This window comes from Oryza brachyantha, chromosome 11, assembly GCF_000231095.2.
Source record: "Oryza brachyantha chromosome 11, ObraRS2, whole genome shotgun sequence".
In the NCBI taxonomy this organism is placed as follows: Eukaryota; Viridiplantae; Streptophyta; class Magnoliopsida; order Poales; family Poaceae; genus Oryza; species Oryza brachyantha.
The window spans coordinates 7,386,188-7,411,587 of record NC_023173.2 but is presented as its reverse complement, the minus strand read 5'-3'; the positions used below and the strand labels follow the sequence as shown (position 1 = coordinate 7,411,587).

Sequence of the window (25,400 nt, the reverse complement as noted above, 5' to 3'; positions counted from 1 at the left end):
GGGGGTGTTCCGTCTCACCCCGCTTTCATGGCTCCTCGTCGAAGGCGCGGCGCCCATGGTCGACAGCCACCCGTGCCAGGTGCCCGTGGCGCTCGCCGCGACGTCGAGGCACTGCGTCGAGGCGGCAATGGGGCTCGCCGAGTGGTTCAGGAAGGAGGCGGCCCCCTCGGCGCCAGCGCCGCCGTCGCCGTTCGAGGAGGCGCACGGCGCGGCCCTGTTCGAGGAGAGCATGGCGGAGCTCGACCCGGAGTCGGACGCGATGTTCAACGAGGGCCTCGCGGCGCACGATCACTCGGGGTTCGCCACGGTTCTCCGGGAGTGCAGCGGTGTGTTCCAGGGCCTGCAGTCGCTGACCGACTGCCGCGGCGGCGACGGTACGGCGACGAGGGCAATCGTGGAGGCCTTCCCGGGCATCAAATGCACCGTGCTGGACCTTCCTCGGGTCATCGGCGAGAAACGGGCCGATGGCGCTGTCAGCTATGTACCGGGTGACATGTTCCTCTCCATCCCACCTGCTCAAGCTGTCATGCTCAAGGTAACAGCCGAAATCAGTTCAACGCATTTTTACACAAGAACAGCTAACAATTAGTGTGCTCCGTTCTTTAGCCAAGATACTTTTCAGATTTTTTTCTTATCTTTCGAGCACATGCTTTCGGAGCTACTAAATGATACATTTTTTTTTCAAAAAAAATTCTATACAGACGTTCATTATTTTCGGTGGCAGATGTAGGATCTAAGGCTGGGGGTTACTTGCCTTCTTCTTCTTCTTTCTCCCGTCTTCTCTCCCCTCTCATCTCCCCTATTTTCATGGGAGATCTAGGGTGTAGAGGGCTGAAGCGCCTGGTCATCTTGTCTTTTTAAAATAGATTTTTAGCTTTGTACTAGCTAATTTTATCGTTTACACCATTAAATAGCTATCACACAAATCGGGTAATCTTTTATCTCTCATCGAAAATCTTGTGTAATTAAATCCAATTGTTGCTCTGTTAATCTCTCTACATATGTGACTTTATTTGGTAGCTTGTGCTTCACCACTATAACGACGAGGACTGTGTGAAGATCCTAGCTCAATGCAAGAAAGCTGTTCCGAGCCGGGAAGCCGGAGGGAAGGTGATCATCGTTGACATAGCGATCGGAGCTCCTGCAGGGCCACTGCTGGAAGCCCAGCTGCTGATGGATGTGGCCATGATGGTGGTGACCAAAGGCCGGCAGCGAGACGAAGATGACTGGCGTGTTCTCTTCGGCAAAGCAGGCTTCAGTGACTACAAGATTGTCAAGAAACTGGGAGCTCGAGCTGTCTTTGAGGCCTATCCGTACCAGGTGCTCCCAAATACCACATTAATATGTGGTTTCTGTCTGTGAAGGATGTGATCTGAGTCAACAAACCAAGGGGTTGCTCACATACTTTCGTTGAAATAAAGTTTTATGAATGCAAGATTATTGCGGGCTTGGTTTTTTTTAATATGTTTAAGACTTTCTACTCAATGTTTCATGTGAGCTATATATGTATGTGACGCTTGGTTAATTTGGCGCATAACTAATGATGTGTGATTATATAGATCGTTTGAGCTACTCTGTTGTTGTGAATCCAGCTGACCAAGTCTCTGTTTTAAATATTTCGAGTACTACTGCAATTCACTGTAATCATTGTGCCTTCGATTTTTTATTTGACACAATTGACTTTTGAGTTTATATTTGATCATTTTTTTATTCAAAAAAATTATGTAATTGTTATTTATTTGTTATAATTTACTTTATTACTAAGGAAACTATAAAAATAACTTATAATTTTGTATATTAGCACAAAATTTTTAAATAAGACTAACGGTCAAATATAGCTTAATCAATGGTGTTAAGAATCGGAGGCGGTACTACATTGGATAAAACAAAACAAAAACTCACAGATGAAGTAGCTAAATCCCAGTCTAATATGTTGGAATGTAATTGCCTAGTTTTCATCGTAGTCTCTCCTTTCTATTCTTCCCAATCATATTATAAATCGGTCGAGTCATCACAGCACAAAGAAGGTTGAGGACTATGGCTGCGTTCAGCTCCCCTCCTAACCCACAGATTGCCTTGTTTTCGGATGTGTACGTTTTCCGAGCTACTAAACGATATATTTTACAAAACAATTTTATAGAAAAGTTACTTTAAAAATCATATTAATTTATTGTACGACCCTGCCCTCTCCGCGGCGATTGCAGCCGTCTCCCACACCACCGTTCGTGCCATCCGGCGCACCCTGCACCCAGACACGACTGCCCCCAGGACGCTGCCGCGGTTCCGCCTCTGCCACGACACTCACCGACGCCGCGCCCTCGACCGCTGCTAGAGCAGTTCAGGTGGCACTCGCCGCCCTCATCGCCGCCCACACGGACTCCTCATCAAGCCTGCCCCAATCGGCCACCGTCACCGTCGACGCCGTGGCACTCCACGCTGCCCTTGGGCTTCCTCTGGTTGACGCGTCCGCCGCGCCTCCTCACTTGCCGGAACTCACCAGCCTCTTGTCACGTCCTGAGTTTTGGGTAATTAATTAAATAATGTATTCAAAATAATTGTTTAATTAAAGTTCAAGAGAAAACCCCAGTGTAAATTAATTTAATTAATTCGAAGCTTTTCGGTATGTTCTAAAATGTCTCGAAAGCATTTTTAAATTATTAACATGATTTATATTCGAATTGCAGAGAATAAAATTTTGCTCAAATAAACTTAATAAAAATCGGCAAAATTAGAGAAAATTTCCTTTTTTTCCCTCCTTTCTTTCTCCCTTTTTGCTTTTGATTTTCTCTTTTCCTTTTTTTTTCTCCTCCAGGCCGAACTTCTCCTCCACTGTCGCACCTCCCCTCTTCCTCTCCCATGTTGTGCGATCTCCTCTCCCCCTCCAAGCCGTCAGTCAGCCCAGTCCCTCCCCCACAGCCAAACAACCAGCCCAATCTCTATCTGCACCAAAAAAATCAATGTTATTTCTTATCCCTTTGAAACTTTATCTATCCCTTTTAATAGGAGATGGATAACTAGATTTATCTCTAGCTCTCCCCTATAAATAGACCCCTAAGCCCCCACCTTTTTCCTGTTTTTTTTCAGTTGTGCCACGCCCACGCCGTCTCCCTGCCGATCAGCCACCGCCCTCCTTGCCGCTGATCCTCTGCTACACGTCCCTGTTCTGCCCATGCCAAACCGCAAGCAGCCACCAGCCAATTTCCCCACAAAAAAAAAATCATCGATCCCCTACTGCCCCCTGTTCACAGCAGCAGTACGTCGCTGCCGGTTTTCCTCCACTGAATCTCAGGTTCGCATATATTTTATTCTTGCGAATCAATCTAAATTAATCTACCATTTAATCGTTTAGGTTTTCTAGCCAAATAGCGAGAAAAAATGCAATCTGTCGCTGATCTCCCCACCAATCTCAGGTTCGTGTACGTTTTACTCATGCGAATCAGTCTATCTTTGAACTACCGTTTAATTGCTCACATTTTCTAATCTATTAGCTAACGTGAGATTGATCTACAGTGCGGACTTTAATTTCGTACGTACATTGGTTTTACGTTAAAGTCGTTTAGTTTTCGGTTTAGTGAGTCATTAAATCTCGATTTAATAGGTCGTTAATTCATGTCGTTATTTCGCTAACAGTTCACGGTTTCATGTTTCGGATCTAATTCATCGTATGAATATCTGATTCGTGCATGATTTGGTTCTGTCGAGCGAATGCGTGTACTGTTCGCAATTTTCCAAGCTATGTCCCAACCCGCACTTGAAGTCCCCATCGGCTCTTCTCTCCTTCCCTTCCGCTGGGCCAGCCTATCAATCACGGCCTGCTCCGCTCTCCTCCGCCTCCTTCCCACGATCCAGCAAGCCGGCCCAACTCTCCCCGTCTCCCTCTCTCGCGCGCAAGCACTGGCCCACGCCGCGGCCCGCTCGTCACGCTGAAAGGTGGGCCCGTCGCTCAGCCTCTCCTCTCTCTTTCGGCCGCCGATACGTGGGGGCCACCTGTCGGGGGTCATCCCCTTCCTCCGGCAGTGCGCGTCTGCCTCGCCATGTCGCGCCGTCGGCCTCGCCGCTGCAGCAGCCATGCGCCGCTGCCGCTCGCCTCCTCTGCGCTGCCCTCGCCGTCGCATCCTGGCACTCGCCTGCGCCGCGTCGTGGGTTCGCCGCTGCGCCCAGCTGCGTCGCGCCCTCGCTGCCCCAGACGCGTCGTGCCAGTGCTCGTCCTCTCCCGTGCGTCACGTCATCGCTCTGCCGAGCCGACATCCATCGCCATGCCGCTCGTGCAGCGCCAGCCATCGCCTTCCCCGATCCCCGCCGTAGCTAGCGCCGCTGTGTTTGTTTGCCTCGGCGTTGGCCACCCCGAATCCATGCCGTCGCCGCTTGCCGCATCCGCACACGCAAGCCATGCTGCCAGCCATTCGTCACCTGCACCCCCTCCATCGCCGCCCTGCGCTCACGTTCTCGCCTCGCGCTGCGCCACTAGCCGCGCACGTCGCGCCGCGTCCGAGCCACGCAAGTCGTGCCGCGTCCGAGCTGCGAAGCCGCCAAGCGCCCGCAGCCACCGCTGCCCAAACCGCGCCGGTGCAACGGCCTCGCGCGTCCTGCCGAGGCGCCGCTCTGCCGCGCTCACCGCACCGGTCGTGCCCTCACTGTGGCTGCCGCCTCACCGCCGGCCGCTGCCTGTCCGCTCTGCGCCGCGCCGCTTCGACCGCACCGGCCCAACGCCCATGCCGTTTTTCCCGGCCATCTGCCGTCGCGCGCCGCTAACCACCGCCAGCGCAACCAACCGCCGCCGCCCTATCCGTGCGCCCGCAACGACCGTGCCGCTGATAACCACCTCCCTGCCCTATGTGCCGGCTGCCACCTATAGATCCCCTCCTCCCGGCCGCCGTCGCCACGTTCCATCTCCCTCGCACCCGCCTCTCGCTACCGTCCCGTGTGTCGCCCATCGACGGTCTTCTTCACCAGACGTCGATCGCCACACGTGCGTCGTCATCTCCTCACCGATCCGTCACCACCGTCATCTGCCACCGGTGAGCTCCTCGCCCTCCCATTCCCCTTCCTTTGTTTCCCCACGTCGCCCGAGTGCACTGCACCGCTCGTCATCGGCTGTGCGCCGTCTCCCTCCGCGGTACCCCTCCTTGCTCTCCCTTCCCCTTCCCTGGCTTGCAGCCGTGCTTCACCGTGGGTGGGCATGCGCCACCCGCCGCCATCTCCGCCGGTGAGCCACTCCATCCATTTTTTCCCTCTCGACCGCCTCCACCCGAAACCGGCATCACCGTCGCGCCGCCACCGCAACCTCATCTCTGCCGTACTTCGTGCCGCTCGACCATCTGGCACCGTCCCCGTGCCACCGCCTCTCTCTACCTCGGCTGTCGCCACCACCCGATCCCGCCACTCGTCGCCGTTCCGAGCCTCGCAACCCCGTCGCCACCTCCACCTCCTCAACGCCGACTCGCCGCCACCGTTCTCATCGCCGGTGAGCCGCCGCCATCCTTTCCCCCTATTTCTTCCCCTCTGGGCGCCACTGCCAAGACGACGTTGTCGCCACGCGTGTGCGCGCTCCTATCATCGTCGCCGCCCCTCCGCCCGCCACCACCTTTGCTTCCGTCGATCGTCAACCACCAGCCCACCGTCGCGCCGGTCACCGGTCGTCGCTGCTCGCGCGCTGCCGTCAAGGCCGCCGCCTCCCCTCTCCTCTACAACCGTTGCTTAGCCGGTCCGCTCACCTCCGCCGCCGGCCAGTGAACCTCCGCTGCTGCCGGTCACCGGCCATCCCTGGGCGTCCGCCGCCGCTGGTCGCCAGACCCGGCCGCCATCGCTTGCCACCCACCGCCGCCGCTCAGCTGCCTCCTCCCTCTGCCTCAGCCAAGCCGATCTCTCCTCTCTCCCCTATTTGGTGCCACCGCCCGGTGTGGCCCACCTGTCGTTGAGACGCCTCACTAACCGGTGGGGACCAGTCGTCGATCTCTCTCCCCCACCATGGGCCCCACCTGTCTGTCCCTCTCTCTCACTGATCTGTGGGCCCCGTCCGATAGCTTTCTCTCTCTTTCTCTCATTCCCTGTGGACCATACGTGTCATACTCTTTCTCCTCTCCTTGAGTCACTGTCCTATGGGCCCCGGATGCCAGCCTCCAATCCCTCCCATGGTGACGTCAGCTCCTCCAATTATTGCGCAATAAATCAATTAGGTTTTCCTGTTTATTTTAAAACAGTTAATCTTCTAAAATTCATAACTAATTCATCTAGTCTCCGTTTTAGCCCATTCAAATTTCATTAAATCTAGAAAAATCCAAGAATCCATTAAAAATAGTTTCTTTCTCTGTTTCAATAGTTTTATAGTCTGTTTTTGCTTGTTTTGCCTTGTTTGTCGCATGTTTTGACCCTGTCGCAGCGCTGTTCGTTCCCGCAGTTGTCGCCGAAGTTCCTCGTGGGTCTAAGCAAGGCAAGTGGCACCCTTCTTTGATCATATTAAACCTATGCTTATAAAATTCCCTGCTTTACATTCAAACATGCATTGTTTATGCAAATCTATTTACTTTATTTATCTATTGGGCAATTACCGTTATTTATACCCGTTGATTCCCACTCATTATTATTGTCATCCAGGGTTAATTTGACTAGAATTAGGGTTAGTCAATGCTTAGCCATTCTTAGTTCAACTAGCTCACCAATTATCATTTAATTAACTGTTAGACTTTGATAGACCTTTAAGGGTTGTGATCATGGTTAATTTCTCTATGTGGATTAATGCCAACTAAAATATTGCTTATGGTGGACTGTGGGTGCATGGTTTTGAGAGTCGTGCCCATAGCAATTAAGGACCGGTTCTCGGGAAACCCTGGAAGTCTTACACATACTAACCACAACCCAGAATGGGCAACGGTGAGACTTGTAGTCTAGCTTGTCCCTATTCGACGAACCCAGGCAAGGGTGGGCATGATGGAGTATGGATGGGAATCGTGGTGTAATGATGGTCCTATGTTGCTTCCGGATTTACCTAGGCACAAGAGGGGGCTGCCCGACTTGGTGTAAAGGAGGGGGCGAAACCTGAAGTATGATGCGATTGTCTAGGGAGGGTTAGGTGAAAGGTCTTATCATGGTTTCAGTACCGAGGTATCGTGGTGATACGTTGGGGCATGGTAACATGCTTGAGAGCCATGTCTCGTGGATAAGTTGTACACCTCTACAAAGTAAAACTATTCGAATAGCCGTACCCATGGTTATTGGCCGAATTGATAGATTCACTGGGATTAGCTGAACCTTTAATAATTTGATTAATCTTGGAACTGGTTTGACCATGCGCAATGTGGTGTAACGTTGGCAGTGGTTTGGGTCTGTCGCAACGTGGTTTAACATTGGACAGAGAGTTGACCCTGTTGCAGTGTGGTGTAGCGCTGGACAGTGGTTTGGGCATGTTGCAACATGGTGTAACGTTGAACAGTGATTGGTTATTTTCATGTACTTTACTTACTTCTATTTCAGTCTATTTTATCTACTGTTTTGCTAAATTACTGTCACTTTTATGCAAATTAACCTTAGCCTATCCTTGTTACCCTATTGCATTCATTATTCTCCCTCTATTGGGTGTTACTTGTTGAGTTGCTAAATTACTGTCACTTTTATGCAAATTAACCTTAGCCTGTCCTTGTTACCCTATTGCATTCATTATTCTCCCTCTATTGGGTGTTACTTGTTGAGTACAGTGGTTTGTACTCAGCCTTGCTTAATTTTTCCCCACCAGAGCAAGTGCCAGAGTTTTAGTCAGAAGTCAGAAGGTTGTTCCCAAGGTTGAAGTGAGGTTCAGTCCGCCGTCGAGAATGCCTGTGGTGTGGAGCCGTCATCGCCAGCTGAAGCTGAAGATTAGATGGTTTAGTTTGTTTTTCTTTTCTGCTGAATTTCGATAGATAATTGTTTCTATTTCTTTTTAAGTCGTGGAACTATGTATTAAGTTGTCAAAGTGTGTACTCGAGCTGATTCCTGGACCGAGATTTAATATATGCTATTGTTCAAAAATTGGTGTAAATTTCTGGGCGTGACACCTATTCACCGCCCCGGCCTCGACCCTCACCCTTACACAGAATGGCGGTTTTGGCTCGGGGGGAGGGGGGCGCTGCTAGACACCAACGACGTCGCGTAGGCATTGGTCATGTCGGTTCTTAATGTCGTGTCGGTTCTCAATGTCGAGGCATTGGTCACCGTCCTCCTCGACCTCAGCGCATCAAACTACACCAAGTGGCGCGGCCTCTTCCTAGCCGCTCCCAGCAAGTACGCCCTCGACGACCATGTTCTCTTTGATTCCTCATTCCCCGAACATGTGTCTTGGGCTAGGATTGACTGCTTGGTGCTCACCTAGATTTACGGCACCATCGCCGACGACCTCCTAGAGTCGATGATGCAGCTCGCCGTCACCGCGCGTGCCGTCTGGTGCTGTCTCAAATAGCTCTTCCTTGGTCATCATGAGCAGCGCGCCCTAACCTTGTCGACAGAGTTCCACAACTTAATTCGTCCAAGGTGATCTCTCCGCCAATGACTACTGCAAGCAACTCAAAAACATGGTGGACATGTGCGGTGAACTCGGCGACCTCGTCACTAACCGGTAGGTCGTCCTCGCCATGCTAGACAGGGCAAATCCTAACTATGAGCATCTCCAAACAATTCTTCCTCTACAGCGCCCGTTCCCATCGTACATCGAGGCTCGCAGCCAACTCGTCCTCACCGATATCAACAAGAGTCCAAGTGCTCTGCCTCCACCGCGTTGGTTTCTACAACCAGTGGCAACCACAGTAGCACCGCCGGCATGAACCCGGCACATGCCATGGGGCACGGAAACTCCAACCAACCTCAAGGCAGCAGCGACAACTCTCAAAATGGGAGCAACCAGGGCAGTGGCAACATCCACAACAGGCGATGTCACGGCAACGGTGGCGACAACGGCGACGACAACGGCAGCGGCGGCTCCCAGCCGGCCTAGGGTGTAGGCGGCCAGGGCAACCAGCCTCGCATCCCCTCGGCATAGCCCAGAACCCAAAATCGTTGGACCAGTACAATACAGATGTGGCCCGTTGGCCCCTTGCGGCGCGCCGCCCCCGGCATTCTGGACTCATGGCCCAGCTGCTTCGTGGGGCCGACCATGACCGAGCTGGCTTCCGTCGCCCTGTCGTCATAGCAGTAGGCCGGACTTCTGCCACAACAGTACAATGCGGCCAATCCTACTCCAGTTTGGGACCAAAACACCCTCATCGGCATGTTCCAAACAGGCATGCCGATGACGCCCGCCTCCACTGACTGGCACATGGACACCGGGGTTACCTCTCACATGACCTTGGGCGCCGGCATCTTGTCCTCTTCCTCCCCCTTAACTCTTGCACTGCTTCACATATTATCATCGGTAACGGTTTCATTTTACCCATCACCGCTACTGGCAATGCCTCTTTTCTTCGTGCCAATCGAATGATGGTTCTTAACAATGTTCTTGTCTCTCCAGACATTATCAAAAATCTCATTCTGTTCGTCGGTCTGTCACTGACAAAAATCTTTCCATCGAGTTTGACAAGTGGGGTCTCATTGTGAAGGATCTACTTACCAGGACCGTGATCGCCAGGTGCAATAGCCACAGTTACCTCAACCTTTTCCCGGTGACCTCCTTCAAGACCATTGCCAGCTACTTTGCCGCCACAACCACCAACTTTGGCATGGCTAGGTCGGACATCTTGGTCATGACGCCCTCACTCGCTTGGCTCACTCCTCGGTCATCCCTCCACCAAAAGGTGGCTCCACCACTTTATGTCATGCATGCCAGCTTAGTCTCCACACTCATCTACCTTTTACTGCCTTTTTTACTAGGCCTCAAACAAATTTTGAGTTAATTCATTGTGATTTGTGGACTTCTCCCATTCCCAGTGTGTCCGGTTTTAAATACTACGTTGTTATTCTTGATGATTGCTCTCATTATGTCTGTACATTTCCGTTGCATCTAAAATTCGACACATTATCCGGTCTCTCACAATTCTTTACCTATGTCAGCCCCCAGTTCTCTACACCCATTCGTACCATCCAATGCGACAATGGCCACGAGTTTGACAACTCCGCTCCTCGTACCATCTTCCTTACCAACAGTGTCACCATGCGCATGTTTTGCCCCCAATCCTTCCCCCAAAACAGTAAAGACGAGTGTACACTTCGTTTCCTCAACAACAATGTCCGCTCACTTTGTTTTAGGCCCACCTTCCCGACTCCTTTTGGGTTGAGGCTCTCCACACTGCCACCTACCACATTAATCATCTCCCCACAAAAACCCTCCCACACCACACTCCCTACTTCTCCCTATAGGGTGTCCATCCCTCCTACACACAACTTCGGGTCTTCGGTTGCTTGTGTTATCCCAACCTATCCGCTACCGTGCCCCACAAACTCTCCCCACGCTCCACCAAATAAGTTTTTCTTGGATACCCTAGAGACCACAAGGGATACCGGTGTTTTGATCTGGTTACCAAAAGGGTGATTATCTCTTGACATGTTGCTTTTGATGAATACACATTCCCTTTCACCAAGAAATCTACCGATGATGCTTGTATCATTGACCTTACATTTTGCAGGATTTTATAGCTCCAGTTCAAGCTCCCGTTGGCTCCGGCCGGCCTTAATTGGGTCTCCACTGCCATTTCCTAGGCTGGCCGCCTTGTCCACCACCTTGTCTGATCCGGCCTACCCATGCTTGACTCTGGCCTCTAGGTCGGCCACTTCCAGTGCTATGGCCTGGCCGACCCAAGATGGCCCGCCTTCACCAAGCACGGGATTGGCGTCGTCCTTGTCAAGCACACGATCGGTGACCCTGCATCAATGCCACTCGCGTTTCCTACACGCGCGCAGAGTGCGTGCGTCCATACCATGTTGTCCTCGCTAACACATGCTGTCCCCGATTCCCCACACCTATCGTGTCGGCGAGACACGCACTGCTGCTCAGCCATAAAAGAGGTGTTCTCTGCCCTCCTTGCCAACAACACTTGAGATCTTGTCCCACGATCGTCCGATCACTGGCAAGTGGAACTTCAAGCACAATTTTTAGTCCGATGGCTCCCTCGACAAATATAAGGTTTGGTGGGTCCTTCCCAGCTTCATGCAAATCCCTGGCATCGACTTCGACGAGACCTTCAGTCCCATCGTCAAGCCTGGCACAGTTCCCATGGTCCTCCACGTTGCTGTCTCTAGGGATTGGCGATCCATCAACTTGATGTCAAGAACGCCTTCCTCCATGGCACATTGCAGGTGACGGTATACTGCATCCAGCCAATAGGTTTTTTCGACAACTCCCACACTGACTTCGTGTGCCGCCTAAACAAGTCGCTATATGGTGTCAAGCAGGCTCCCCGTGCTTGGTATAGCTGATTTGCTTCGTTCCTGATGACCCTTGGCTTTGCGGAAGGCAAGTCCAAGACCTCACTTTTCATTCTACGATGTGGCACCAACACCGTCTACCTCCCCCTCTAAGTAGACAACATTGTCCTAACCACCACACTTCTAGGGTGGACCACCTCGGCCCTTCAGACCGAGTTCTCCATGAAGGATCTTAGCAAGCTTCATTGTTGTCTTGGTGTGTTTCTTGGCAGCCCTCTGGCCTCCTCCTAAGCCAGCGCTAGTACTACATCAACTTTCTCGACCGACTAGCATGACCGACTGCAAGCCCCGCAGTAGCCCCGTTGACACCTGCGCCAAGCCTTCTGCAGCCAATGGTGCACCTGTCACTGACCTGATGGGTGCTCTACGGTACCTCCCCTTCACCTGCCCCGACATCGCCTACGCCGTCCAGCAGGTTTGCCTTCAGATGCATGACCCTCATGAGCCGCATCTTGCTTCCCTCAAGAGGATACTCCGCTACATCCGCGGCACCTTGGAGGTAGGCCTACACGTCCATCGCTCCTCTAAGAGCGACCTCGTCGTCTACTCCGATGTCAACTGGGCTGGCTGCCTAGAGACTAGAAGCTCCACCTCCGGCTAGGCCATCTTCCTTGGTGACAACCTGGTGTCTTGGTCATCCAAACATCAAGTCATGGTCTCCTGCTCTAGTGCCAAGGCCGAGTATCGCGCCATTGCCAATGCGGTCATCGAGGTAACCTAGTGTTGACGTCAAAATGTGAACGTTGACGTGTCACACACGAAGGCCTGGGAGTCAATCTTAGACAGCTCCAGTGCAGGACCTAAATTCTTAGAATGCACGGGCGTGCCAGTCAGTTTGATCCTGCAACTGACAAGATCAAGAATAAAACATGCCGATTAGCTATCGAGCTGATAGGTAACTAATAATCCAATCGATCGGATGTTGCTGCTGCAATGGTTAGCCGATAGGGTGAACGATCAGATGTATATAAGGCTTGGATCGGCTAGAAACTTGATAGAAATAGATTTGAATTAAATATTAGACCAACGTAATCCGCCAAGTTACTTATTAATTTTAGTTGATCGGACGAGCCCCTATAACCAGATCGAACCAGACATACATAGATCGGACTTAACCAAGACTGCATGCAGTCGAGCACGATATAGTTATAGGAAACATGAAGATCAATAAGGCTAATAAATAAACCAACAAATTATTTGGAATAAACAATGAATCATGTGTTACGATCAGCTAAACCCAACTTGCATGTAATCTTCATAAGCCGATGCAACATAAATAACTGCTGATCTAAGTAAATCAAGCCGATTGGTGTAAAAATAACACAGTAAGGTGATCGTCTACTCTGTTGATGTAAATATGATAAGCATATAGATCGGCAAAGATCCTCGACTATAAATGACTGACAAGCGACCAAGATCTATAAAATATATACCCCAGATTGCTAAGAATAATCATAGAAAATCGGATCCAACCGAGACAGTTCAAGATTACGCATAGTAATGTCAGGCTAGATATTAAACAGATCTAGATTGCTATCAAGCCAATGAGCCAATGACTGATAACTTATCAGATGGTACTCCGATAAAACGATGAGCAAAATTCATTAATCTAATATAAACCATCTAATAAACGCAATCTACTAGATTGGACCGAACCGAGACAGTACTAGATTGAATATGTCAAATAGCAAATATCAAACCAACGTAGATCGCCCAAATTGGTCGACAAGGTCAACTCAAAACACGAAAGTGATCTAAGTTGAAATTGATACAATATTTACGACACGGTTTAAATTTACGACACGGTTTAAACCTGCGTCAGGTGTCAAGTTCCGCCAGAGTTGAAACCTTGGTTAGGAGGGTGGCGATGCGCCGAAAGCAGTTGATCTAAATTATAAGGAAGATAATTTACAATGACCCCGGGCATACATATTTATACCCTCGGCTGGATACTAGTTCGTGTTGGACATGACACACAACTCATGACAGATCTATCTCTATCTCTAATACGACACGGTTTCTAATAGATAAAGAAAACAAACAAGTCCCTATCGGACTCTAACTCCTTTAGAGATAAAACAAAAATCCTAACTAACTCTAATTAATAGATAAATTCACGCCGTATGCCTTGGTCTTCACGATTTCCTGTTGAATTCGAACTCTTCCGGATAGAATTTCTATCGGCAATTGCACCTTTTCTTATCTGAATCCATCATGGAAATTTACCAAATTTTGGTGTTAACACCTGGCTTCGACAACTGCAACACAAGCTCCACTCCCTCAGTCCACAATGACTTTGTTGCACTGTGACAACGTTTGGGTTCCGTTTGGGTTCTCTATGCTCCCACCTCCTCGCAGTGAGGGTGTAAGTGGGCCGGCCCGCCAATCTGCTTATAGATCAATTAAGCGGGTAACCCGGCGGTATACCCGTTTAATTGACCTATAAGCGGGTTGGCGGGTTTGCCCACTTACACCCCTTCCTCGCAGTATGTCGACATCTTCACCAAGGGACTTCCTTCTCCGGTCTTCACCAAGTTTCGCTTCAGTCTCAATGTCCACTAGCTTGACACTGCGACTATGGGTGGTGTTGGAATGTAATTGCCTAGTTTCCATAGTAGTCTCTCCTTTCCATTCCTTCGGATCATATTCTATAAATCAGTTGAGTGATCATGGAAGGTTGAGGACTGTATATGTAATACTCCGTGATGAATACACTATCGCGTTGAGCCAATCTCTCTAACATAATACAGACGCGTGAGTACAATTTCAAACTGCGAATGTGATATCGACTCAAGCAATGTTGTAGCTGAATCTAACGAAAAACAAATGTCGTTCTCCGTACAATCCTTATTCAGACGGGACCCCTATTAAGTAAAGGTCAATAAAAAATTACATGGTTATACTACCATCCGCACTTGTAGAGTCAATGTGCCCAAGCCAAAGTGATGAAATGGGCATGGGTTTGTTTTATTCGATCCAATCTGAGGTCCAGCTGAGGCCATCATGTAAGTTCTTAGCTACCGCCTGTCCATGGACTGTCTAGTACAATATTTTTTATAAGCTTTTTAGGGGATTTGTAAATTTGCCATTGGTTTTTTTCTAAATTGCAAAGATGCCACCTGAATGACAGTTCTAGTGGTATTTTTGCAATTTTCTAGTAGCAGTTTTGCAATAACGTTTTAAACCAGTGACAAACTTGCAATTATCCATTTTTATAATCTTACATGAGTTTTATTTTTGTCATACAAACTAAGTAGGCAGGTGCATTATACTGGAGTTATTAATTAAGGTACAACCACATTAGGTTCAATATATTGTTCCTACTTTTATTGAGAGTCGGTGTGCGCTAGAGGAGAGGATCATGAGAGGTGGGGCAGATGACTGCACACTTTTTAAGTATCCCGTTATGGTATATTATAAGATATTTTGGTGCTTCCGACATTTATCCATAATCATAAATATATATCTACACTATTATAAAAAATAGTAACGATCCTACCACAAAATTATTATACCACAAAATTTCGTCCATCGCCACATAGGCTGACCAGGCCGTGCGTGAGCCCTCCAACAGCCCACGCGCGTACGGAGTCCATCCCCTCCCCTCCCCTTTGGTCGTCTCGCACCGCACCGCACCACTCCCCGCCCGCCTCCCGCCTCCCGCCGCCGCCGCGAGCGAGCCCAACCCCACCGTTCCTCTCCATTATCTCCCTCCGCCTTTGGCGCCCGCGCGGCCGCAGCCGTGGCCACCGCCCTCCCAGATCTCGATTCCGCGCGGCCGCAGCCGTGGCCACCGCCCTCCAGATCTCGATCCCGCGCGGCCGCCGCCATGGCCACCGCCCTCCGCCCATAAACAGAGGAGATGCCCCCAGGTCCATACACCGGGCACACGCAGCAGCAGGTGCACCCCGCCGCACGGCTCACTAGAGGAAGCAGCAGCAGCTTTTTCTTCCTCCTATCGTCTCCCCCACCCCCAACTAAGATTGTCTAACTTTGTGTTTGAAAGTTAGAGATGAACGGTACCGTGATGTTTGGGGTATTTTTAGTCACCTGATTCGCAACGAACATCGCTAATGAATAATGAACAGTGAATATGCTACTGTTTTCTATTGTCCCTAGTCCATTTTTTAGAGTAATCACTCTACCTAATGACATAAGATTTCTTTTGAGAATTTCTTAGTTGAAACATTTGCCAAAGTCCGCAAACAAGAGAAGAAAAGATCGAAGTCAAAGTCCAGTAATTGTACACATATGCCATGAAAGACTTGCAGACAACTGTACATGAAATCGAGAGTTGTACAAGAAAAAGAAAATAGAAATCTATACCGTGTTATGAATTATATCTAGCAGCCTTTTTTCAGCTGATTATATATGCTCGTTTATATATGCTAGCCTTGATTGTGAGCCGTCCGGATGTACCGATTTCGTTGATTACCTTCGATTCTACCTTATAAGATGTTATAATCTGAATTAGAAAATTGCACGTGCGTTGCTACGGGTAAAAATAACTGTAATTTAATTATTTTCTAGTCTAGATTATAACAAGTTATAGAAATAATCTATCTGTTTGTTTCAGCTTACTAATAATAAGCTAGATTATAATAATTCTAAGCTAAAAGAAACGTAGCCGATATAAGTGCTTAATCAGTGAATACAATCTTGTTATTTGTTCCAAATTTTGTACAAATTTATCGTATTATGCTATTTTGAAAAAATCAATACCATTAGACTGCACGATGGCTGTGTAAGGGGGTGATTGTTTTGCTTTATAATGGAAAAAACCAAATGAAATATTTGTAAATTAAAAATATTTTGTGCATAAAAATTTAATATACGTATTCTTAGTGGTCTAAAATACTATGGAGGTGTAAGACTATGGAGTAAAGTTTTCTTCTAGAATTTTTTTAATATTCTTGAAAAGTATTTTAAGGTACCAAAAAATTTTTAGTACAAAATTTTGCTACCTCAGGATACATTACACCTTGGTACAAAATTTTTACACTGAAAAATATAATACTTGAGATATTTTTTAAGGATGTTAAAAAATCTCTTCGTTCTAACTCACAACGCAGTATTTGGATGAGACAAAGTTTGACACGTCACTCACAGCGATATTAAATTTAGAAGTCTACTACCTAAGCCCTGCTAAGTACTCTCTCCATCCCACCAAGAAACCTAGAAATTAACCTAGAAATTCTACAAATGAGGAAGTTACCAATGGTAGCTTTTTTCTCGAATATGAACTTATAAATAATTTTTTTTCTAAATAAGCATGTTGTGCTCGTGCAGCCTGGCCACGTCGGCGCGGCGCTTGGCCTGCTCGGCGAGCTCCGACAGCTCCACGTAGCTCCTCCGCTCGTTCACCGGGTCTTCCACCTCCGCCGTCTTCAGCCCGTGCCGCGTCCTCTGCGCCGTCACCCACTGCGCCTCCCTCTCCCCTCTCCCGTAGTCCTTCTTGCTCGTGAACGCCACCTGCGCTCACCCACATGTTAGTTCTTCGCGGTGGCGGCGGCGTACGTACGGCGGCGCGCCATGGCTGGCCGGCAAATAAACTAAGGAAAGATAGATACCTTGCGCTCGATGAGGGTGTCCCAGGCGCGGCCGCTGAGGGCGTAGCGGACGGTGAACTTGAACCAGTCGAGGGGGATGAAGGTGACGGCGCTGTAGAGCCAGATCACGCCGGCCCACCGCCACCCGATGCCCCTCATGTGCGCGAACCCCAGGTTGAGGTACACCGCCAAGCACGTCGCTACCTGCAGCAACAATGGCGATTGATCGATCAGCGGACCTGTCCATCGGCGGCGAGAGGAGAGCCCGCCGCCGCCGAGGAGGAGGAGGAGACGCAAGGAGGACAAGGGGGGGCTTTGCTGCTTACGATCTGCGCGATGGCGAAGGCGACGCAGAGAAGCATCCCAGGGCGCTCCGCGAAGCACCAGCTGCGCGACCTCGTCACGAAGATGAGCGCCTGGCTGATGATGCTCACCTGCAGGTACAGCGCCGACATCATCTCGTCCTTCTCCAGCAATGGCTTCACATGGAATGTGTTCTGCACACACACACAGGCACACACATTGATCCATCAGTGCTCGAAAAAAAATTACATCTTTGATGATCGACAGCAGCAGCAGGTGTCAATGTAGTTACGGTGAAGAAGTCGGTGCTCCTCATGGCCCAGAAGAAGACGACCGTCATGACGGCCAGGTAGGTGCCGTAGACGACACCGGTGATGAAGATCTCCCGCAGCTTCCAGCTGTCCGGCTGCGGCGACGGCTTCACTCTGTCCTTGGCGATTGTCATGATTGTTCCTGCATCATCATTAATCATCAGTGCACATCGTCAGTCTAAACCACTTGAGTGAGACTGTTCAATTCTGTTCCAAGAATTGGAACTCACCGTCGTTAAGAATAGCGATGATCAGGATCATGAACGGCGAGAAGTCGAACTTCCAGATCAGCGCAATGAGCATGAACCCAAGCTGCACCATTTGCAACAGAGATATGAGAGAAAGTGTTCAAGGCATGATTCTTGAAGCAAACAATTAATTTGACTTACCACGATACGGATGGTGATCGAAACCGCGTAAATCTGGAAAACCATAAGCAAAACATGAACAGATGTGATCGTCAGTAAAAAGGTTTCTGATTCTGATGAACAATGTGATTTGCTTGATGAATTTATTACCGTGTAATTCTTCATCCTCTGGAAGATGGCACGGCTGGTGAGCACGGCGCTGATGATTACGCTGAGACCCGGCTCGGTGAGCACGATGTCGGAGGCGCTCCTGGCGGCGTCGGTGGCGTCGGCGACGGCGATCCCGATGTCCGCCCTCTTCAGCGCCGGCGCGTCGTTGACGCCGTCGCCGGTCATCCCGCAGATGTGCTTCATCTCCTGAAGCTTCTTCACGATCTCGTACTTGTGCTCTGCAACCACACGACGAGACATTAGTTCAAGACCCAAGAACCTCCATGGAATGGAAGCCAGCCAGGCAGGGCCGCGAGAACACTTGCCTGGGAAGACGCCGGCGAAGCCGTCGGCCTTCTCGATGAGCTCGTCGATGGGGACGGGGGCGATGGAGTCGTCCATGCCATGGCCGAGCAGCGCCGACGAGGGGTACATGTTTACTCCCATGCCCAGCCTCCTCCCGGTCTCCTTGGCGATGGCGAGCTGATCACCTGCACCACCAACGGCAAACGGTTGTCTCGCCATGAACTGCAGACCATGTGTTCGATCAAAAGAACCAGAGTGAGTGAGCTTTTACCGGTGATCATCTTGACGTTGACGCCGAGGTGGAGCGCACGCTTGATGGTCTCGGCGCTGTCGTGCCGCGGCGGGTCAAGCAGCGGCAGCAGTCCGACGAACTCCCACTTCCCGCCGGGGCTCTCCTTGTTCTTCTCCTGCACCTCTTGCCTCGCGACGGCGAGCGACCGGAGGCCGCGGTCGGCGTACTTGTCGATCACTGCATGTGCCCTCTTCTTGATGTCGTCACTGCAGTTGCACAGTGACAGAATCTGCACGACAACATCGCCATGGAAAAAATAAAAAGAAGTGAGAGCTAGAGCCTATAGCCATGGCGGAGATGCAAGCAAGCAGGATGTGAGATCGAATCGAATCCATGGATGCTTGCCTGCTCGGGGGCTCCCTTGCTGACGCGGTGCCATGTGCCGTCATCGACTTTGATGTACGTGAGGGCGGTGCGCTTGTCGACGGGGTTGAAGGGGAGGAAGTGGACCTCCTCGATGCCGCGGCGGGCGTCCTTGGGGTCACCGAGCATGCCGACCATGGCGGTGTCGATAGCGTCCTGGTTCTCGACACGCGACGCCCTAGCGGCGAGGAGGATCACATCTTCCTTGCTGACGCCATTGGCGAACACCTCAATGAAGTCCTTGTCGACGCCGAGCTTGTTCAGGGTGAGGGTGCCGGTCTTGTCACTGCACAGCACGGTCATGGCGGCCATCTCCTCGGTCGCCGTCATGCGCTTGGTGATGGCGCCCTGCTCCGACAGGCGGTGCGACCCGATCGCCATGGTGACCGACAGCACGGTGGGCATCGCGATGGGGATGCCGCCTATGAGGAGGACGAGCAGGTTGTCTATGCCATCGCGGTAGAGGCGGTGCTGGATGGGGTACATGACGATCACCTCGATGACCATCCCGATGGCAATGGCGGCGATGCAGAAGTTGCCGATGGCGCGGAGAACCTTCTGGAAGTGGCCGACCTGGTTGGTGCTGTCAACGAGGTGCGCCGCCTTCCCAAAGAAAGTGTGCACGCCGGTGGCGATGACGACGGCATTGATCTCGCCCTGCTTGCACGTCGACCCCGAGTAGACGCTCTCGCCGGGGCACTTGGTCACCAGCAGCGACTCGCCGGTGAGCGCCGACTGGTCCACCTTAAGCGGGTCGCCCTGGAGGAGGCGCGCGTCGGCCGGCACGATGTCGCCGAGCTTAACGCTGATTATGTCGCCGGGGACGAGGATGGCGGCCTCCTCCTCCGCCCACCTCCCGTCGCGCAGAACCTTCGTCTTGGGAGCCAGGTTCGCCATGAGCGCCTCCGCGGCGCTGCCGGCGTTGCTCTCCTCGAAGTACGATATGCTCGAGTTGAGCAGCAGCAGCGCGACGATCCCGGCGAAGTCCTGCCAGTCCGGCGGCCGGTTGCCGCCGTTCGCCAGCGCGATCGCCATGATCGCCGCCACTTCCATCACCCACGACAGCGGGTTCCACATGAACCCCAGAAACTTCAGTATCCTATTCTCCTGTTTCACCACTACCGCCATTGTTACACCACTCCAAGATTATCCAACTCAACACAAAAAAAAAAAAGAAAAGAAAAGACGAACTTTTTTCTCCTCAAGTTTGTTGGGGCCGAAGACGGCGGCGCGCTCGTTGCCCTCGTGGGTGGTGAGACCTTTCTCGGTGCATTTGAGATGCACGAACACAGCTGCCAACGGGATGTTCTCCTGCCATGGAAAACGATTAATTAACTATTGGAAAGCAATAATAAACATATCTTAAGAAGGTGGTTAATAACAAGAGAAAAAATCTTTCCAACAGAGGCAACTAATCAGTGATGATTATCGTTATCATTAAGTTAGATGGTAATTGGGCGCAGTAAAAAAAATCAACTTGCAGCAGCAGGAAAAGCGGCAGTGCATCGTCCTCACCAGATCAACCGCCTCGTCCCTGATCTGCTGGAGCCAACCCGCCGCCATCGTCATCTCCACAACTCGCTGCGAAGCTAGCCGCCACCAGAGCGCAGAAGCGGAAGATGCGTTTGGACGATTGGCAGCCGACGACGAAGTTGAGATAATTAGCTGAAGGAGTTTCCTCATTTATATAGGGGAGGAGGGCCCGACTACGACTCGGACAGCCAGCCTCGATCTATGCCTCTCACGGCAAACCGATAGCCCAGATAGCATCCGATTACAAGTCCAGCTTGCCGTCGCGAAGGTTCGGAGTTCGACTCCCAGTCCCACGCTGAGCGTATCTTTTCTCCATTGCAGCCGGATTAGCTGCAGCTAGCTAGCCTGATTGGCTGCTGGTTAATTAATTAAAATTCAGATTCGATTCTACATTTAAAGTGTTGTTCTTTTATTACCAAATATAGTAGACAACAATGGATTGCAAATTTAACACTAGAATTTTGACGCCTAAATAAATTCTTAAATCAAGTCATTGTTATTGTGATCTTAGGGAAGATTATTTCGATTGTTGTGAGCAAATATATTTTTACATGTAAGTATTTTATTTATGTATATAGTTTATGGATAGAAATATTTTATTTGTGTTTAAATTTTATAAATAACTATGCATTAAGTTCATAACATGGAATATTTTATCTACGTATACAGATTACGTATATTTATGTAAAAATTTTATCTTAAGCTTATTTTACACAACTAAAATTAACTTAACCCGGTCCAAAGCACATCTATTTAATATTTAATTTAGTCATATATGTTTCATAATCTACATTTTTGCTATTATATCTGCTATTATAAAAATTGATAATATTTATGTTATTAGTCAGGCCGCATCGCCCATGTCGCACATGCTACGCCGGTTTGTTGATGCCAAAAATAGCAATCAATAATCACACACGTAGGCCTGGGAATCAATTTTAGACCATTCCAGTGCAGGACCTAATTCTGAGAAATACTGCGCGTGCCAATCGTTTGATACTGTAAGTGACAAGATATAACATAGAAAACAGTTAACCCCGAAGTCACTGTCAGCTGAACAACCGATACCACACCAGGACCCTAGCCGATAGACTAAACGATCGGCTTTACAGGAATTTCATGATCACAATTATAAACATGTCCAATTGGCTAAATCAGAGATAGGGTAAACACTAAATAATCTAACCAGTAAATTAATCTTAAAAGATCGGACCTAACCAAGACAGTCTTAAGATTAATCAGCCGATCGAACTACTTCAGTACTTATCGCACACGAAATCACTAGCCGACATTACACTAATTACTAGCATAAAACAATAAACACCAATAACATGTGTGCCCAATCCAGATCTAGAAGATCGAATCTAACCGAGATAGTACAGAGCTAAATATAACCACGCATGATGTCAGATGAATATTATAACATGCAAATAACGAGATAGCAAAGCAGCGTAATCCACCGACTCATTCATTAATCTCAGCCGATCGGATACACTCCAATGGACAGATCGCACCAAACATACATAGATCAGACCTAACCGAGACAGTATGCAATCTAGTACGATATAACCACAGGAATATGAAGATCGATGAGGCTAATAAACTAATCAATAGACTACTTGAGACAATGCCGGCTAAAACTCCAGCAATAAACCCTGGAAAGCCCTCCAATCCAATCTGATAACATGAATTTAGCAAACCCAATTGATCAGACCAAACCGAGACAAAATCAGATCAACCAGGCTCGTGTGAACAGATCGGACAGAAGAACTCACGAGGACTTGATCGAGAACTACCATTACCTTAAGCTAAAACAGATTAAAATAATAGTAGAACCCAGCCCGTCGATCAACCCAGGCAGAAGATTGGACTTAACCAAGACAGTTCTGACTTAGTTGATCGACGGGTTTTGACGAACTAGAACTTACATTGCGAAGCTGACAAACCCCACGCCGAAAGCTCAAGCAAGTCGAAGATTTGAGGCGATGCGCCAAGTTCAATTGATCTGGAGATAATTTTACAAGGACTCCGGACACTTATATTTATAGCCCCCGGGAAACAACTAACCGGATAAGAATCCGCTACTACCTAACTTTACACTACTAGACTCTAATTAGATAACAGAATCCTAAACAAACTTTGACATAAATCCTAATTAATGTACACGGACTCACAGTTAAACACCGAACCTATCTCCAAGCTTCGGGCCTAATCGGACTCCCATCCTTGTCCGATTCGTACTCTATCGGCTGCAATCCCTTTGTGTCCAGCTTCCTGTCCCTTGCCGATTCGATCCTTCTTATCCGATTCGGTCTTTAACCGTGTTTCAATCAATAACGGCGATTTGCGAAAATTTGGCGTTAACACATGCCCCCCAATTTCGGAATAATTCATTGTTCTGAAATTTCCTCTTTCGTAACCAATTTCCGCCATGGGCTAATTCTGTTGTAACGGTAGTCTCAACGGATCCCCTGTTTTTAGCGCACTGCGTTAATGGCTCTTTTTGCTCGCTTGCGTTATAAGCTTCCGCTCTCCAGACTTAGCCATATCTTACCCTTGCCTTCTTCTTCCTCCTCGAGCTCCGGCGATCCCCATTCCGACATCCACCATATTCTTACCATCTCCCAAGCTCGTACTTTCCACCCAGGAGCGCTAGATACACCGCCGCCGTGCTCCATACAGGCCTGCCACTTCAAGGTGCTGCCCCATCTCGCAGCTCCAAGCTTCTCTACTGACCGCAGTGCCTTCTGCAAGCTCGTCACCAGACACCCCGTACGAAATCCCTGAGGTAAATCCCTATTCTGCCCCCATTTTCACTCTCCACCTAGGGTGTTCTGCTTTCTCCACCTAGGGTTTACTGTCAAAATCTCCCCCATTTCTCTTACACGCTAACTTACCGGTCTGCCTATATCTGATTTATTTTCCTGTATTGTTCCTTTTCCAGCACCTCAAAAACCAGATCATGATCCCTAGCCCAAACCCTAGTTTTTATTTTCTCGGACCCATGGGAAACCCCGATCCTACGGAAATAATAAGCTCAGAGGCCAATAGGATCCCCATTAAAAATGCCCAATTGACCACCTCCGACTAGACCCAATCTTTCAGATCTTTTCCAACTTCCTTGACTGGTTGGAGGGATTGGTACAATCGGCTCCATAAGACCTATGGCACCCAATGGGAGGAGCTAGACATCGACCACTGTATAGGCCTTAGCCTTTCCGAGATGGAGAAGGATGAGCCACTTCTGGCAGCCGCCTCTTATTTCTGGTCTGATGCCCTGAACACTTTCATCTTCGGCCACGGGATCCTTACCCCAACCCTTATGGACGTAGTGATGCTGACAGGTTTAAACATCATGGCACCCTTAAACCCATTGAACTTGAGAGGTACCTTTTAGCACTGGCTGCAAACTAAAAATGTGGGAGGTTGGTCGGGGTACATTGCCTCCCATCGTAAAAGCTCTAGGACAGCGACCACAGGGAGCACAGTGCCTTCCTTAACCTCTGGTTAGAGAGGTTCGTGTTCTACGAACAAACCCTAGGCCCCACAACAAACTTTGAAAATATAGCAAAACACCTAGCCGATGGAAACCCTATTCCACTTGGTCAGTATCTGCATGGAGCAGTATACCACATGCTGCATCAAGTCTCTGCCAAACATTCCATCGGCCAACCAGTTGGCCATGTAGCTGGACCATGGTGATTTCTCCAATTATGGCTTCGGCTATACCTTTCAAAAGTCTTGGAGTTGTTGGCCTTTGCCCAACGCAGTTTTCCCTCACTGTCATCCTTGGAATCGGAGCCAGCTGAGACCCAAAGATGCATGTCTTACGGAGAAGCAGTGTCATCCTTCCCAAGTCATCGGATGTCAGCCGTCCGACTGACACATATTTTCAAGCTCTGCTACCTATGACCTGAACCCAACGCGCAGACTTGGTTTGCGTACTCTGACTCTCAAGAGTATGAAATTCCAAGTATACTCAGGCTGGAAGAAGTATTAACAGACAAATGTTCATCGGAGAACTTTTCTTTTGCCTGCACCCCATGTTTGTTGCCACTGAGTTTTCACGCCGGACGATCGGCCAGTCCATGCTATGAATTCTATCATCCGGCCCTTGCAGCTCGCCAGCTGGGTTGTGGTCAGTTGCCGACCGATCTATTTTTCCTTGGGAAAATTGAGATGAGGGGTTGCGTGGCTTCGGCCTTAGGATTCAACCGAATCAGCAAAATAGACGAAATGATCCCCGTTGGATCGGCCACTTCCTTCTCTTTTGGAAACACGGTACTAGACATCTACATCGGCTGGTGGGATGAACTGCGTCTGCACCTTTTCTCCACCGCCGTCGGCTTCTTGTACAATCGGATCGACTCCGATTACGAGTATTTGGATTCCGAGGTAACCTTTATACAGAGCTTATTACTTCTCTTTTTACATATCTCTTCTATAATTATTGGCTTCTTGCTTTGCAGCCTACCCTCGCCATTCCCGCTATCAGCAAGAGTGGTAAACCGATCGAGTACTCATCGTCAGCTCTCCCATCTCTTGGCCATGGTGCTCCTTCCCCTATTGAGTACATCAAGAATTTCTCGAGGCCACCAAGCCTAGCAAAAAGGCCTCTTAGAAGTAAGAAGGTCATTACATCCATAAAATTGTCAAGAGTCCATTAAAACTACTTTCTTTTAGTAGAGTTTGTGCCTGTTTTATTTATTTGTGTGCTTTGTCGCTTAGATTCGGACCCCGCCGAAGCGCCGATGTATTTCGAGATCGTCGCCGAAGTTCCCTAAGGACCAGAGCAACGCAAGTGGCACTCATCTTTGATCATATTGGACCTGTAATTGCTAAT

The 25,400-nt window shown here is 49.4% G+C and overlaps 2 protein-coding genes across 2 annotated transcripts in view; one reads left to right on the top strand and one right to left on the bottom strand.

Annotated features, from left to right (window-relative positions):
* Positions 1 to 25,400, top strand: part of LOC102721590 (flavonoid O-methyltransferase-like protein Os11g0303600) — a 96,320-nt gene that overhangs the window by 292 nt on the left and 70,628 nt on the right. The window contains 2 exon segments of the mRNA XM_040528912.1: positions 3 to 535; positions 1,021 to 1,293. Coding sequence (XP_040384846.1) covers positions 3 to 535; positions 1,021 to 1,293 — 806 coding nt within the window.
* LOC102706714 (plasma membrane ATPase-like) lies at positions 16,399 to 20,654 on the bottom strand. The gene is made up of 12 exons (XM_040528911.1): positions 20,540 to 20,654; positions 20,216 to 20,335; positions 19,007 to 20,131; positions 18,641 to 18,890; positions 18,390 to 18,554; positions 18,064 to 18,302; positions 17,935 to 17,967; positions 17,776 to 17,857; positions 17,527 to 17,687; positions 17,258 to 17,428; positions 16,953 to 17,135; positions 16,399 to 16,854 (listed from the first exon to the last, which is right to left on the bottom strand). The coding sequence occupies exons 1-12, from the start codon at positions 20,591 to 20,593 to the stop codon at positions 16,645 to 16,647; spliced, it is 2,793 nt and encodes a 930-aa protein (XP_040384845.1). The 5' UTR covers positions 20,594 to 20,654; the 3' UTR covers positions 16,399 to 16,644.

What these genes read in the sequence shown, in the direction of transcription:
- LOC102706714 (XM_040528911.1), bottom strand. Translation starts at nt 20,593, where the DNA reads ATGACGATGGCGGCGGGTTGGCTCCAGCAGATCAGGGACGAGGCGGTT. An exon ending in CGATCACCATCCGTATCGTG is followed by an intron (nt 17,858 to 17,934) that starts GTAAGTCAAATT and finishes CAAATGGTGCAG; the next exon opens with CTTGGGTTCATGCTCATTGC. An exon ending in CATCGCTATTCTTAACGACG is followed by an intron (nt 17,688 to 17,775) that starts GTGAGTTCCAAT and finishes ATGATGATGCAG; the next exon opens with GAACAATCATGACAATCGCC.